This window comes from Rhinichthys klamathensis, unplaced genomic scaffold (genome assembly GCF_029890125.1).
Source record: "Rhinichthys klamathensis goyatoka isolate OS25496 unplaced genomic scaffold, OSU_Roscu_1.1 h1tg000185l_1, whole genome shotgun sequence".
NCBI classification, from domain to species: Eukaryota; Metazoa; Chordata; class Actinopteri; order Cypriniformes; family Leuciscidae; genus Rhinichthys; species Rhinichthys klamathensis.
Genome location: NW_026606713.1, coordinates 138,689 through 154,039, shown reverse-complemented (window position 1 = coordinate 154,039; position 15,351 = coordinate 138,689). Strand labels below are relative to the sequence as shown.

The following is a 15,351-nucleotide window of genomic DNA, read 5'->3' as shown; positions in this document are numbered from 1 at the left end:
ATTGGTATATCGAATTGATTTGAGACATGTTAAGGTGTTTCCATTCATTTTCTCATCGAATTGCACAACATTCAAGCCAACATTTGCGAACAAAGTTTTACTAGGCAAAATGGATCGCACCATAATAACGTTTCCATCCGCGTTTATCGCATAAGACGTATCAAGATCAAATTCGATGAGACCGATCGTATTTCATTTGAGTCGATATTCATGAAATTCAATCGAATTTTACTGTTTCCATAAGGCATTTTTCATTCGATATCACTTAATGCGGATAAAAGCGTGTGGATGGAAACATAGCTAGTTTCGTCCCGGAAGGAAATAATGAGCTGTGTTTAGTGCAGATTAAACGGTCTAGAGTCACTCGATTTTTATACTCTTTGCATCAGAGTACTTACATTTTAATTATGCATTGATATATATAGAAAGTTTAAACAAATTTGGGAAAAAGTTTTTTAGACCAAAAACGACCTACCCTACCTTTAATTACACATGCACCTTGAATGTCACAGAACGAATGAGATTAAATGAAGCGCTACTGGTAAAGTATGTAAACCGGGACCTCTAGTGGTCAGTGATGATGTATATTTACATTCCCTCACGTCATTCATGATAGATTTAAGATTTCTGGAGTAAAATTTCTAAGTTTAGCTGAATGTTAAATTCTCTTAATAACACTTAATCATTTGCAATACCCTTTCTCTGCTGTCTCACATTATCAGTGATCAAGGCTAGAATTATTCACCCGTGGGCCGTGGCCTACATTTCTACTATCAGTTATCAGTTAATGGGATTGAATCTTCTGTTTGAAATGATCAAAAGTAGCCAGTTCTATTTGTGCTTGTTCTCCAAAGGCTAACATTGTTTCCCTGCCAGCAATCGATTAATGTGTGTTTGTCTTTCGACCTCACTTCACTTTTGGGAAAGAATAGCTGAAAAATGTCCCTTGAAATTAAAATAAAATCTGACAAAATATTCTTCTATTGAATCAAAATAATTTAAAGAACAAACTATTAATTCAGTTCCGTTTTTTATTTAGCTGTCTTTTTCATATGGCTAAATGCATTTTTGTGCGCCTATAAGATATCTTTCATGGGTCTCTAAACAGGAAATTGTGTTAATTAAGAGGTCGTGTTTGTGCAGTGCACGTGATGACCGGTAATTACTTTGCGGGTCTTTTGCGGGTCTCTTCTTCCCATGACACGCACTTCATCTGAACATCATAGCTGAACATATAATACTGTGACTGCTCGTGCTCGCTTGACTTTGACCTGTCATGTGAATGACCGCGCGCGTGCGTATGTCTGTAACGGTCCGGGGGTTAAAAGTATCGGACCTCTCTTAACCCTTTGATGCGCAAGCTATGGATACCCCTTCTAATGCGCAACATGGGTCTAAAAAGACCCGTATTCATTTCCTATGTTATTTCAGTGATGGCTGAATGTTTCTTTGCTGAATCTTTAAAATATATGTATTTTATCATTTGTTATTCCAGGTATTGATTAAATATCTTGTTTTTGATTTCCACAAATCATTATGTTTATGTTTCCTTTCTTACTTTATAAACAAACACAGTTTTTGTATTTCTACATCAATTTTACATACACAGGTCTAAAAAGACCCGTATTCATTTCCTATGTTATTTCAATCATGGCTGAGTGTTTCTTTGCTGAATCTTTAAAATATATGCATTTTATCATTTGTTATTCCAGGTATTCATTAAATATTTTTTGTTTTTGATTTCCACAAATCATTATGTTTATGTTTTCTTTCTTACTTTATAAACAAACACAGTTTTTGTATTTCTACATCAATTTTACATACACGGGTCTAAAATGACCGTATTCATTTCCTATGTTATTTCAGGTGGCTTTGACAGTTACAGATTTTAAAATCAAAAGGCGGGGAAAAAAGGACCCTAAACTCTTAACACATCGAACCATTTCAGCATAATGGCTTATTCAAGACTATACGGTTCTTAATAGAACTTTTAGGCCTATTACATGTAAATAAGCTTTAAAGGGGCATTTGGCAACTATTTCAACTTAATAAAACCGTTTAGAAATCATTTGGATGGTTTAATAACCTGTTCTGGTGAAAATGGTGACTTTCTCTGCTCCCCCCAACGTTCCTAGGCGGAAAACCAACCTTGCAACATGGGGACTAACGTCCCAGTAAGTTGGAAACAGGAAGTCTTGTGAGAAGCGAGAACGAGTGAGAAACACTAAATGCTTTATGGCAATTCGACATAAACACACACGCCGCCCTCAATGTGTATGATGTATTACCCACCTCGGTATAGCTCCACACGATAAAGTTGGCCGGCTCCGATAATAACAGATGCACATGAGCAGCGGTAGAAAGGGGGAGGAGGGGCCGCAAGTGAGTTTTTTTTACAACATTGTTGTGAAATATACGTCCCACAGCTGTAGGGGGAGCTCGTTGAGAAAACATGCGACAACAAAAGTGAAAATCAGCGAAGAAATAGCTAGAGTTGCTGAGTTTCCCTTTAAAAACCCATCTTTTTTTAGTGTAGCTAACATTAGCTAGCTAGAATAGAATAGGTCGACAGCTAGCTAGCTAATAGTATTGGATATGTTTCTCTTTCTCACAAGTAATTTCTCACTAGGATTTCATGGTCAAGTAACCTAATATTCAAATATTATGTCCAGTTATCTTTTACAAAATATCAAATATTTTCTGTGGTTAAAATAAAATAAAATAAGACTTGCATCAAATATACAAAAGCAGCAGTGTTGAGTTGTGAAATGTGTGGCAGGTGAATAATATTATGTAATAATACTATAGTAATAGTATTTATGCAGTAAATATGTTCCTACTTGCAAATATGTGCAAATATCAAAGGTTTCTATATGGGTCATTTTTGACCCATGTATGTAAAATGTATGTAGAAATACAAAAACTCTGTTTGTATATAAAGTAAGAAAGAAAACATAAATATCAATATTTAATGAATATCTGGAATAACAAATGATAAAATGCATATATTTTAAAGATTCAGCAAAGAAACACTCAGCCATGATTGAAATAACATAGGAAATGAATACGGGTCTTTTTAGACCCGTGTATGTAAAATTGATGTAGAAATACAAAAACTGTGTTTGTTTATAAAGTAAGAAAGGAAACATAAACACAATGATTTGTGGAAATCAAAAACAAGATATTTAATGAATACCTGGAATAACAAATGATAAAATACATATATTTTAAAGATTCAGCAAAGAAAACACTCAGCCATCACTGAAATAACATAGGAAATGAATACGGGTCTTTTTAGACCCATGTTGCGCATTAGAAGGGTTGTGATACAAAAACTATTTTTATTCAAAAAGTAAGAAAGTAAAAATAAAAATAAGGATTTGTGATGATCAAAAACAAGTTAATTGAGGAATACCTGGAATACTGAATGATGAAATTAATTTCTTGCAAAGATATAGAAAATTAAAACTCAGTCGGGTCTATTTAGACCCATGTTGTGCATCAAAGGGTTAAGTTTCGGAGTTGTAAAAGCGCCAGTCGCTGAAGTTTTGAGAAGGACTTGACCTGGAAATGAAGATGATGTTTGTGAGATTTGCTCTCGGCGTCCACGGAGCGCGAGCGGCCACACGGAGCTCCACGCGCGCTTTGGGACACGGGCACGCGCGCAGCCTCAGCAGTGACACAGGTCTGTTTACATGCATCTCTCTCTGTGTGGAGAACAAACAGGTTTAGTGCAAAAAGTGCTCTTTATGAAAAAGGTTTAGGACAGGGAAAATTAAAAGTACCATGACAATACCATTTTATTGGACGCTTAGCGTGGAAATAACATATGCGTACCATAGTAATGCTGTATAGTAAAAAAGACGACTACGATGAGTTTTGTACACGTTAGTACCTCAGAATAATACATGGCAAATACATTTCAGTACCGTTGTATTAGATTTGATAACATTGTCTTTTCTCTAGATATACGTCGACGTAACTTACCAAGAATGATTATGTAAAGGTTCATGTTGTATACAGGCCTAAACGAATGTACCACGGTATATAACCATCTGTTATCAGTACTATATATTGTAACAACCCTTACAAAAATATATCGAATTATATTTTTTAAATCAAAGTTTTATCTATAGGATAAAATAGGCTTTATGCCCAGCTGCACTACTTCCTGAACTTCAGCCAGCTCCTTGTTTCCTGTCTGACATTATTGGACAAACTGATTAACCCAGGTGTGTCTGGTATTTGTTACTGGTCAGGCACACCTGGATTAATCAGTTTGTCCAATAATGTCAGACAGGAAACAAGGAGCTGGCTGTCTCGCTGCATCCTGCGGTGGACATCCAACCCAACCACATCCAAGTGTGACGTCAGAAGCCACCACGCCCATGCCCAAATTGGACGCATTCTCATTAACATTTAAAAACAGGAAGAAGCATCGAGAAGAGAAGACTAGTAGACGAAGGTAACTGCGAAACAAAATGCACAAAACACACTTGCGGTTTTAGTATAAACACTGTTCAACATAATACGGATGAGTTGTATGAGAATGAGATGTTACCTGTTGAAAGCAGCTCTTATCACTTTAATAATAGTTTGTAATGAGGTCAGTGCGGTGCGGCTAATCACTTGACTAGCATTGTCAAAATATCGATGTAATTCGAATCAATAAGGTTTGATGATGTTGTTTTAGAGCTATGAATTATCTTCAACTTACATATTTGGTCATTTAACTCCCCTGTAATGTCTCAACTGAGTTGTGTGTTACATTTGGCTGAGTGAATTTCGTATCAGTAACTCCGTTAGATTCTCAACTGAGAATTTTGTTTTGTATACTATTACTATTATACTATACCAACTAACTGCATTATTATATCACCAATGTCATGTTGTTATTTGGATTAAGGGTAAATATGAAAAATATATTATTTCAGTGCTTATGTGTGACGTTACATCCTGTAAATCTTATTCTGCTTGTAAAGAATATGAGATTTGATTGTCACTCTGTCAGTTGTAAATACTCCATATTGAAAAAGTTTGAAGTTGTTCTGTCATTGCTTATATGCAAAGAAGTTATACATGTTTAGATAATGTAATGTGATGATAAACTGTTGTAATATGAATAAGTTTTATTATTGATTCATAGTAAATACAGTGACAGCAAGCCAGCCATCACATCAGCAGACTTTCCTAACTATATTATACTTCTTTTCAGGAGTACTACAATTTTGAAAGCAAGTGATTGTTTGCCATGTCGGTAAGTAAAAATAAACTTTGGTTTGTATCCTAATCAAGTTAGCGTAATGTTAACTGTCGGGCCAAAGGTTTGTCTGAATTGGAATTAACAACTTAACGATAGCTAGGTTAAAACGTTTTGGTCTGATCACTTACAACCCTAACTTATCACTTCAAAGTAACTTGGTTGACCAACCGAATCATTTCACTACATCTTACTTGATAACTCTGTGTATGTGCCAAATTATCTATCTATTCTAGATTAATGGAAAGATCACATAATTATTGTCATTGTCATGTTTTACAGCATCCTACACATTTTCAGTTCAAGCCTGATGCAGATCAATTCTGCCTGGATGGGTGGTTCGAATGTCCCTGCTGCAGTTTTATGACTAAAGAGAAATTCTCATTTTCTATTCATCCATTGCAGGTCAGAGTAGATTATTAATTATTTTTGCACAATGCCCAGTGCACCCTTTTGTTACTGATATTTCTGTTAACACAACAGTGACTGTTCTCTGAAAACTATTTCAGTGAAGTAGAAGATTTTAACCGACAAATTGACAAACAATTGAGGAAAGAAGGGAGACCATTTAATTGATAGGTGTTGCTCTTACATTTACACATTTGGAGTTTGGAATTAGATGTCAGTAACATGAATATTCTTTTTGACTTTCTCTCTCTACAACTCCAACATTTCATAAGTGTTAAGTGTTAAATCAGAAATAGACATTTGTTTAACATGTTCAACTGAAATATATATTTCTCTCTCTCTCTCTCTCTCTCTCTCTCTCTCTCTCTCTCTCTCTCTCTCTCTCTCTCTCTCTCTCTCTCTCTCTCTCTCTCTCTCTCTCAGAGTTGAAGCCATTCTTGCAGCAACTGGTGGAAAAGGGGATCTTTTTGGTGCTTTTGTTCTAGCACAAATAATTTTGTTCTTTCATATAATATAAATAAATACATGTGTATATATAAATAAATTCATGCTTGAATCATTCTCGAGTTTTGCCTTCTGATATCTGGCCATATCATTTAGTGACTGCATATGCTGATTCCATCGTTATTTTACCTGATAATGAGCAAATTAGTTAAACTTAAGGAGGTTTAACAATATACAGTATAATTCAAGAAACTAAGACTCACTCAACTTTTTCAGTTGTTTAAGGATTGATGTACATTTTTTATTTGTTTTGTGTAAATAAATTTTTTTCAAAATGCCTCTGATACATTTTGAATAAAAAAAAACACATTTTATAAAAATACTCCTGAGATTAAATGTCTTTCGACCTATGTATGTACAAACTAAAAAACTAGGGTCCTGTAACCGGGGTCCTAAAGCTGCAGCCTCCGATTGTGCAGGAATATACTATTGATTTTAAGTAGTATAGTGAATGTGTTGCTCTGAACAACTGTGACATTGGTTATTTTAACTAAAAGTTATCACACTTGCATAGATGGGTCATTTTAGACCCATGTGATGTATTAACTTGATGTATTAACACAAAATATTAAATAAAAAATTAATTTGTGACCAAGATATTTTGAACTATGATGATATTTTGATATGTTAAACTCATAAAACCTGTACAGAAGGTGAAGCGAGAGATTAACTGTTTTTTATGTATTAGAATATTGTGGAAAAGTTCATTTATTTCAGTAATTCAACATAGCTGTAAGCCATAATCATCAAATTTATAACACATAAAGGCTTGAAATATCTCACTTTGCATCATGTAATGAGTCTATATTATATATTAGTATCACCTTTTAGTTGAATTACTGAAATAAATGAACTTTTGCACGATATTCAAATTTTTCAAGTTTCACCATATTGGTTCTTTACGGTTTACATAAATTCCATTCTGCTGTTTTATTATTTGATTTCAAAGTCATTTGCTATAACAGGCATTAACTAATAAGTGAATTCTTAATTTGGTTGTAAAAATGCAATATTTCTATAACCACATAGAAAGAAATGTAAAAAAAGTTTACATTTATTTTTTTTATTTAGGAGGGGTAACTATAAGTGCAGTTTGGATCCCATATAATTAAGAAAGTGACAAAAACTCGTTTTAGTTTAAGTATAGATGCTCCCTTATACGTTTATAATAGCAAAACCATGATTATTTATTACCATTTGTGTAACAGAAATACAAGAGAAATACAAAAATATCGTTTTAAGGTACATTGTTTACTTGTACTACCATGTCATTAACTTACAAAACCAGTGAGCAATGCTCACTGTTAAGGGAGTGATTGTGATTTAGACCATTCCAAGCCTGCCAAAGCGTCACAATTTAACTGCACCAATAATAGCGTCACACTTCTATACAAATAAATAACCTCATCTTTAAATCGAGTCACGTGCCATATTTGGACATGGGCGAGGCTTCCGACGTCACACTTGGATGGGCGTGGCTTCTGACGTCACACTTGGATGTGGGCCGGGTTGGATTGGATATCCACCGCAGGATGCAGCGAGCTGTACTTGGAAGTTCAGGAAGTAGTGCAGCTGTGCATAAAGCCTATTGTATGTGCTCTGTTTCACTACTTGCTCTGTCCTCAGGCGATCAGTGATTGGTTAATTGTGTTATTGCGTCCTCACGTGGGTGAGTGCTGACTACATTAGGAGCTCGTGCAAGTCGTTGTCTCACACTAGTTGCAGAGGTCAACATTGAAATGGATTTCTGTATCACACACTGAAACTGAAATCATACACAAACTACACTTAAGCATAGAAATACTCCCCATCTCAAACTTGAAACTCCTTCAACTGTAATCCACCAAAAAGCACATTATATTTTGCATTGATATCATGGTAATTCCATTGGTTTGCACATGTGTTGAATATATTTCAGTTAAATGAAATAAAGCTGTTTTTTTTTTTTTAACTAAATGAAAACAAGAAATGTTGCCTTGGTAATAAGCTGAAATTAGTTTGTTGAAGCACTAAAATTATTAAATAGAAATACAGTAGTCAACATTTGAAGTGGATCAAAACCTTTCATCAAAGTTACATTAATTTTTAACAATACCTGTTCTTGTCTTAGGACAACTTTGAACTTTTTTTTTATCCACTTCCACTTGACTGTAAATACATCTAAATCTTAAAAAGGCCGGTTAGACCTGACTAACTGGTGACCTCGAACTCCCTCTTCACAGTGCGTGTGATTGGTCCGTCTGGAGGCCAATCAGAGTGTTGTATGAATGCATCTTGGCAGCATTTGGGCTCAAACTGAGCACATTAATCTCTCTCTCTGTGTGTGTGTGTGTGTGTGTGTGTGTGTGTGTGTGTGTGTGTGTGTGTGTGTGTGTGTGTGTGTGGAACCACCTTAATTTTATGAAGCTTCAAGGAATGACTGTAAGTGATCGCGTGTCTGTCACGTTTGCAGGAACTTTTCTTCATAGAGACTGTTAGTGTTCCTGTAAGAGATGGTCTGGCAAAACTCATCATTTGTCTGATGATATCAGATGAAATATCACTCTGTTCCTGCAATGAATATTCAAAATGCTGCTAAATGACCAATAATGAGAGACAATGACTGAATGTTAATGGCAGTAAGCTTTTAGTTTATAAAGTTTCTGCATTTTCTTTGTTAGGATCCCTCCAAATCTTACTTGAACAACACCTACTTTCAGAAGAACATGTTTTCAAATTTATAAGACAAACAAGTAATACATAATTAAAATGTAAGTGCTAAAATACTCTAAACATTTAAAGGGACACTTCACCCATTTGCATTAAGCTTTGTATTGTTAGAAACCCAGTCATATTTTATAATGATCGTGGATTTTTCCTTTATTTTTCCCTGAGATGGGAGAAATAAGGATTTAAGTGTTTTACTTCCTGCTTATGACGTAAAAATCGTCATTTTGCGTCATAATAAGCAGGAAGTCACATTTCATTGAAAAGTGCAGAGACTACAAACACTAGCTCATCATTTATTCAGGGTGTGGGACCCACTCACGCTACATGACTGTTACCGTCAGCGTTAATCACAGGTTCGTGTTTAAAGTCTGATCATTTCGACGGAGGTGAATCAATCAAAGTTAACTTTAGCTGGAAGTAACATTATTCAAGAACCGCTATAACGCCAAAACAATCTGTTACCTTAAATGATATGTTTATCTCTGTAAAGCTGCTTTGAAACAACCCACTGACTTGACTTGACTATTACAGATGTGGGTGGTACTTCACTTGCAGATACTGAAATCAATATCAGCCATCTTGTTTGGAAGCTAAGCTAACAAGCGCTGTGGAGATTGGAAGTTACGACAATGACGGAAAAAATAAACATGATATGGAAGAAGAGGATTTTAATGGAGGAACAGGAGGCGGCTGCCTGTCGCGGACGAGCTCGAGCTGGGCGGACTGCTGTTGCCTGTGCTCTCGCTGTGCGCTACGGACTCTGTGTCCGTCTGCTGCAGAGAATTTCAACGATGGCAATTTCCTGGACGAAATCTCTGAATCGAGATAGGTCCGACTGCAGAACCGCAGAACCATATACGTCATAGCAGTGTGAGGATGACAGCGCCAGCCTAACCGTCTGATGCCGGAAGTGGGCGTGGCCAGGCATTGCGCTACTTCTGTGTTTTCTGAAGGAAAATCAACAGTTCTGCGGTTCTGCAGTCGGTTACTATTGTCTGAATCAGACGAGCACACGGATGTTTGTGTTGTGATGTGAACCATCCTAGTGTCGCACCGCATGTTCTGACTGAACATCCAGGTATCATGTAATAATTCACCATATAGAAAGAAATACAAACGAGGAGTAATTCACTAGCTGCTAATGAGTTTGCCAATGTAACGGGATTCGTTGTTGTGGGAAGAAGGAGGCGGGAACCGGCGAACATTTAAACATTTTAATAGTAAAATAAACAAATACAAAACAAAAGTATAAGCCAGCAGCCCCTCGCGGACGACTGCTGGCCACACACAACAGAAACAAAACGCAACATAAAATCAGGCCTGTTCCTCTCTCGATCTGCCCTGTCGTCGCTCCTCCTTTTAAGCTTCAGCTCCTCCGTGAGAGATGCGAGCCCGGTGCGTCTCACAGGTGTCGTTTAATATCACTCACGCCACCGGCCTCGCGCCGTCCTCTCACGTCCCTCGCCCTCGTCCTGCTCGCCACAGCCAACTAACTAGACATTTTGTGTGAAATGAATTTCTAACTCTGGTGGCAGCTAAAGTTAGCCTTGTAGACGAAAGGGTGATTTCTCTGATGTTTGCGCTGTTCTGGATTAGTGGGAGTGGCTTGCGGAGCTGTGCAATGTGGTGCATTGCGAGAGTTGTTGTCTTACATGCAAATGCGCCCTAAAGTTATTTTCTGTCTTTTCTCGGTCAAGAGGGCACAAAATTCAAAAATGATTTTACATTTCGACTACATATATGACCCACTTTCAATAAAGATTAATGTTGAAATGGGTGAAGTGCTCCTTTAAGTCTGTTGTCATTAATCCAAAATGTGTAATTATTACAACAGCCACAAACAGTGTAAAAAGCATTGACATTCTGATTCATAAAATGCCAGATTGTCATTATTTTAGTAAACAAAATATCAAAGCAAGTATAGTGAATAAAAACAACACAAGTCAACACTTGAAGCTAAATATTTTTTTACAAAAAGAAGTTTAAAATAATAAATGCTTTGGTATTTTAAATTTAACAAAAAGACATCCAGATATTATAAATGTAGTCCAAATTAAAAATTTTCTTGACCTAAAATCTCAAAGGAAGTGCATAATTTTAAAGTCACAATGACATCAAATTGGACAGATCTATTTTATTTTATACAAAATGTTTGCCATTTTTATTATACAGGATTTATCATTGCACTTTTTTTTTTTTTAAATTCGTGTGCACTTGTAAACTTTAATGTTAACCTCCCCCTGGAAACGGCATTGTTTGGTGTGTCTCACACTTGGGCAGTAGATGGCGCTGTTTGCTTTTTAACAAATTTATCAGTAATCTGAAGAAAAAAAATGTGTAGTCGCCATGAAAACGGACATGTATTGATATGTTTCTGAACTGCTGTAGATTTGTCGGGCTTTAAAGAACGGACTTTGGTCGCTGTGAAACCTGATGGCGTTCAGAGGCGTCTGATCGGTGACGTCATCAAGCGCTTTGAGCAGCGAGGATTCCGATTGGTGGGTCTGAAGATGCTGCAGGTGCGGGATACACACACAAGACGTTCATGAGTGTGTGTGTGTGTGTGTGTGTGACGTGTTTGTTCATCATGTGTCTGTATTTTTCAGGCTTCTGACAAGCTTTTGGCTCAGCATTACATCTCGCTGCGGAAGAAACCCTTCTACTCCAGCCTTCTGTACTACATGACCTCTGGCCCTGTAGTCGCCATGGTAGAGTAACGGCCAGTTATGAATATCATACAGCTGTAATACTATTTCTGCAGGATGCAAATAAGAGTGCAAAACCCTAATGCATGTGACAAAATGTGTCCAACCAGAACATACTGTGCGCAATGCACTTTGATTTCCAATGTGATTAATGAACATTCAAAAGTAGTTTTACACAATTTATTTGAGGAGTTCTCATTGGCTTGTTTTCAGGTGTGGGAGGGGCATAATGTGGTGAGGTCATCGCGTATGCTGGTGGGAGACACTGACCCTGCTGACGCTTCACCTGGAACTATTAGAGGAGATTTCAGCGTTCACATCAGCAGGTACTTACATACATAAACTCATTATGAATACCAGTGTACTGCACACTATATATTTCTTTTTCCCCCCAAATATTGTTCAAATATTATGTTCAATAATAAACTGTTTTTTTAGTTTGTTTAAAGAAATAATAAATACAATATTAAAAATAAATAAATAGATAGATATTTAAACAGTAGTATACTATATTGTTGCCACATGAGCAGAAATGAAAAATGTTTGTTTTGGGTTTTAAACTTTTTGCAAAAACTCTTGGTAACATTTAAAAAAAAAAAATCAAGAAACATATTTTGTAAAATTTTACAATAAGGTTCCATTTGTTAACATTACTTAGTTCATGTTAACTAATCTAATTAACAAAGAAAAATACTTCTAAAGCATCTATTAATATTTATTTAAATATTTGCAAACACATTATTAAAGTGCTCCTATTATGCGATTTTAAGGTTTGTTTGGGAATTTTCTAGGGCTGGGATAAACGATTATTTTTTAAACGATTAATCTAGCGATTATTTTTTCGATGCATCGATTAATCTAACGATTCATTTTTCCAGTCCGATTCGATTTCGATTCGGTTATCGATTATCTCCCCATTAATTGACTAATAGCAATTTATACATGTTGATTTACATATCTGAATGAAAAAACATGAATTCCTTAACATTGCAATATATGTTTATTGCTCTTAAAATTCCAAAATAAAAGACTATACAAGTGCAAAGTAATGCATTCTTAGTCAGAGGTAGCATTCAATAAAGCCTTGAAAACACATAGGCCTAGCTTACTGAAAAAAGTGCATCTTGTAATTCTTCTTTAAGATGAAAATAATAACTTTATGTCTAGCATTCAAAAAAAAAAAAAAATTCTATAAATATTTTTGAGTCTTCATTTTCTTTTCTGACATACATACCCACTCCAGTTCTTGTTAAAACACACCAGACATGCAAATTATGTGCATTTTCTGCACTTTTTGGGTGAAATCATATTTATTTTGTCCATCAAAAGTGTGCTTTCACTTTAATTGAGCGTGGGCAGCAGCAAATTAAGACTCTGCGCCGAAACCCGCGCTTCACTGTTGCTCACGCGCTGCTCCTGCTCCCGCTCCCGGTGTGAATGCACTCATTGATTAACATGCACGCCAGGGGGAAAAAAACCCGCACTCAGACATCCCAAACCTCCCGGAAGTTCCGGGAGTCCCCCGCATATTGATAGCGTCTCCCTGATGCCCGCAAATTAGTTCAGATCTCCCAGAATCTAGAGCGCGCATGCGAGACAGAACATACTGCGCGCATAACATACATAGCGCGCGCACGGCTGAGAGAGACCTTGCGTGTGTCTCTCGCTCTCTCCCTCTCTGCCGTACGCGCGCTATGTATGTTATGCGCGCAGTATAGTCAACAATCCAGTCAGCTACTACTCTCCGGCGCCGCCATCTTTGTTTTGGGTCTGACGTATTTTTTGCGTCGACTTCATTGATGACGTCGACGCGTTGTCCCAGCCCTAGAATTTTCCTAGAATAGGTTTACATGCATCAAAGGTCAAAAACACTTTAATTTTTTCATAATATACATCGCACATCACCTTATTTTTCAAATAGTCTTAAAATGGTTTGTACGAAGATTCATGCTGCGTATGAAAATGCCTACTTCCATTCTATATAGTACGTGAAAAACAGTATGTGAGCCGATGAGTGTCCAAAATCATGGTATTCATAATAAAAGAGTAAGCGAAAAGTACCCGGATGACCAACTACTTCTGGCGTGATTCTGAAGTGAGCATATGATGGACACTTTACTATCCCATGAGGCCACGGGAGAGGATTTATGAATGGAGGTGAAGCGATGCAACTGACAACGTAGGTCACATGACAATGATCGCATGGTGAATTTAGTATGTCCGGTTTACATTCATACTACACACACACTCATACTATATAGAAGGTACTTTTTCAACGCTCACAGAGTAAGTAACTACGTGAACTATCTCGAGACCCACAGAGTAGGAAATGAATAGTTGAATAAAGTTTTTTTTTTTTATGCGCACAAAAAGTATTCTCGTCTCGTCTCGTCTATTCTTTTAAGAATGTCTTTAATAACTTTTCTGGGCCGGCAAGTTTCAATCCCTTAGAAGCCTATGGAGGAGTGAGCCAGCTCTCAGATTTAATCAAAAATATCTTAATTTGTGTTCCGAAGATGAACGAAAGTCTTACGGGGTTGAACAACATGAGGGCGAGTAATTACTGACAGAATTTTCATTTTGGGGTGAACTAACCCTTTAAGAAGAGGATCTTTGATAATGTCAGTTTTACCGTATCAATTTGAGCGCTAGTCCTCATCCTTTGGAAGTGCAGTAAAGTGGATTTGCTTTCGCAGTGATGAAAACAGCGTCTTCTCAACATGTCGACAACACGAACCAAACTCTTCCAGTCTCGGCTTCAACTACAGTGTTTGAAGTAAATGATGTTCACGAGCAACCAATGAAGACTGTAGATCTTCACTGAGACTGGAATTACTACAGTTCAGTATTTTTTTTTTTTTTTAGGAGATAACTTTATTTATAGTGCATTTTGATCTTTGAAACTTTGTAGACAAAGTTTACATTCACAAACAGCTAAATTTCACTCTACATGGAAGATAATATTTTAAAAAGCATAATAGGGGCACTTTAAAAACAAAAGGTTTTCTATTAATATTATTTAATGGAGCAGACATTAACTAACAATGAACAGTTGGTTTACTTGAACATAGATGAATAAATAATACTGTAACAAATGTATTACTCATTGTTAGTTAGTGCTATTTAATGCAATAACTAATGGGGCTTTGTTATAAAGTGTTACCAAGAATCTCAGCTGTAATTATGTGTTTAAACCCTAAATGTTTGGCATGTATATGAGAGGCATGGTTGCAATGACTTTCATGACTGTTATATTCCTTCAGAAATGTGGTGCATGCCTCTGATTCTGTGGAAGGAGCGGAGCGGGAGATCTCGCTGTGGTTTGATTGCTCAGAGCTCATCGACTGGGAGGGATGCGATCATAAAAACATTTACCACATTTAAGAGGGGCCGGCGACTATGCGTTCAATTTACTGGTCCGATCACCCTCAGCTGGGACGATTTCAGGTCAATTTACTCAATAGCACATAAATGCTGATTAAAGGCAGTTTTTGACTGTAAGTGCACAAATGATGTACTGTAATTTTAATTTTTTTGCATGTAAATAAATTGAAATGTTATATATTATTAAAATAAAATAAGTAAAAAAAAAAAACCTTTTGGAGAAAATATTTACAAATATTTTGAAAAGAACTTATTTTCGCTTTGATGCACTAGCGAAGTCAAGTTTTATGGTTCATAATTATTTCTAAAAAGCTATTTTTGTTACATTTTTAATTGGTTACATTCTTTAACAAGTGACCACACACACAGTGTTTTAACTAA

The 15,351-nt window shown here is 36.3% G+C and overlaps 1 protein-coding gene across 1 annotated transcript; it reads left to right on the top strand.

The window, feature by feature from the left end:
* The first annotated feature begins 3,516 nt into the window (after nt 1-3,516).
* Nucleotides 3,517-15,003, top strand: LOC130095073 (nucleoside diphosphate kinase A-like). Its single transcript, XM_056261736.1, has 5 exons — nt 3,517-3,685; nt 11,270-11,400; nt 11,488-11,589; nt 11,800-11,912; nt 14,850-15,003. The coding sequence occupies exons 1-5, from the start codon at nt 3,571-3,573 to the stop codon at nt 14,968-14,970; spliced, it is 582 nt and encodes a 193-aa protein (XP_056117711.1). The 5' UTR covers nt 3,517-3,570; the 3' UTR covers nt 14,971-15,003.
* The last annotated feature ends 348 nt before the right edge of the window (nt 15,004-15,351 follow it).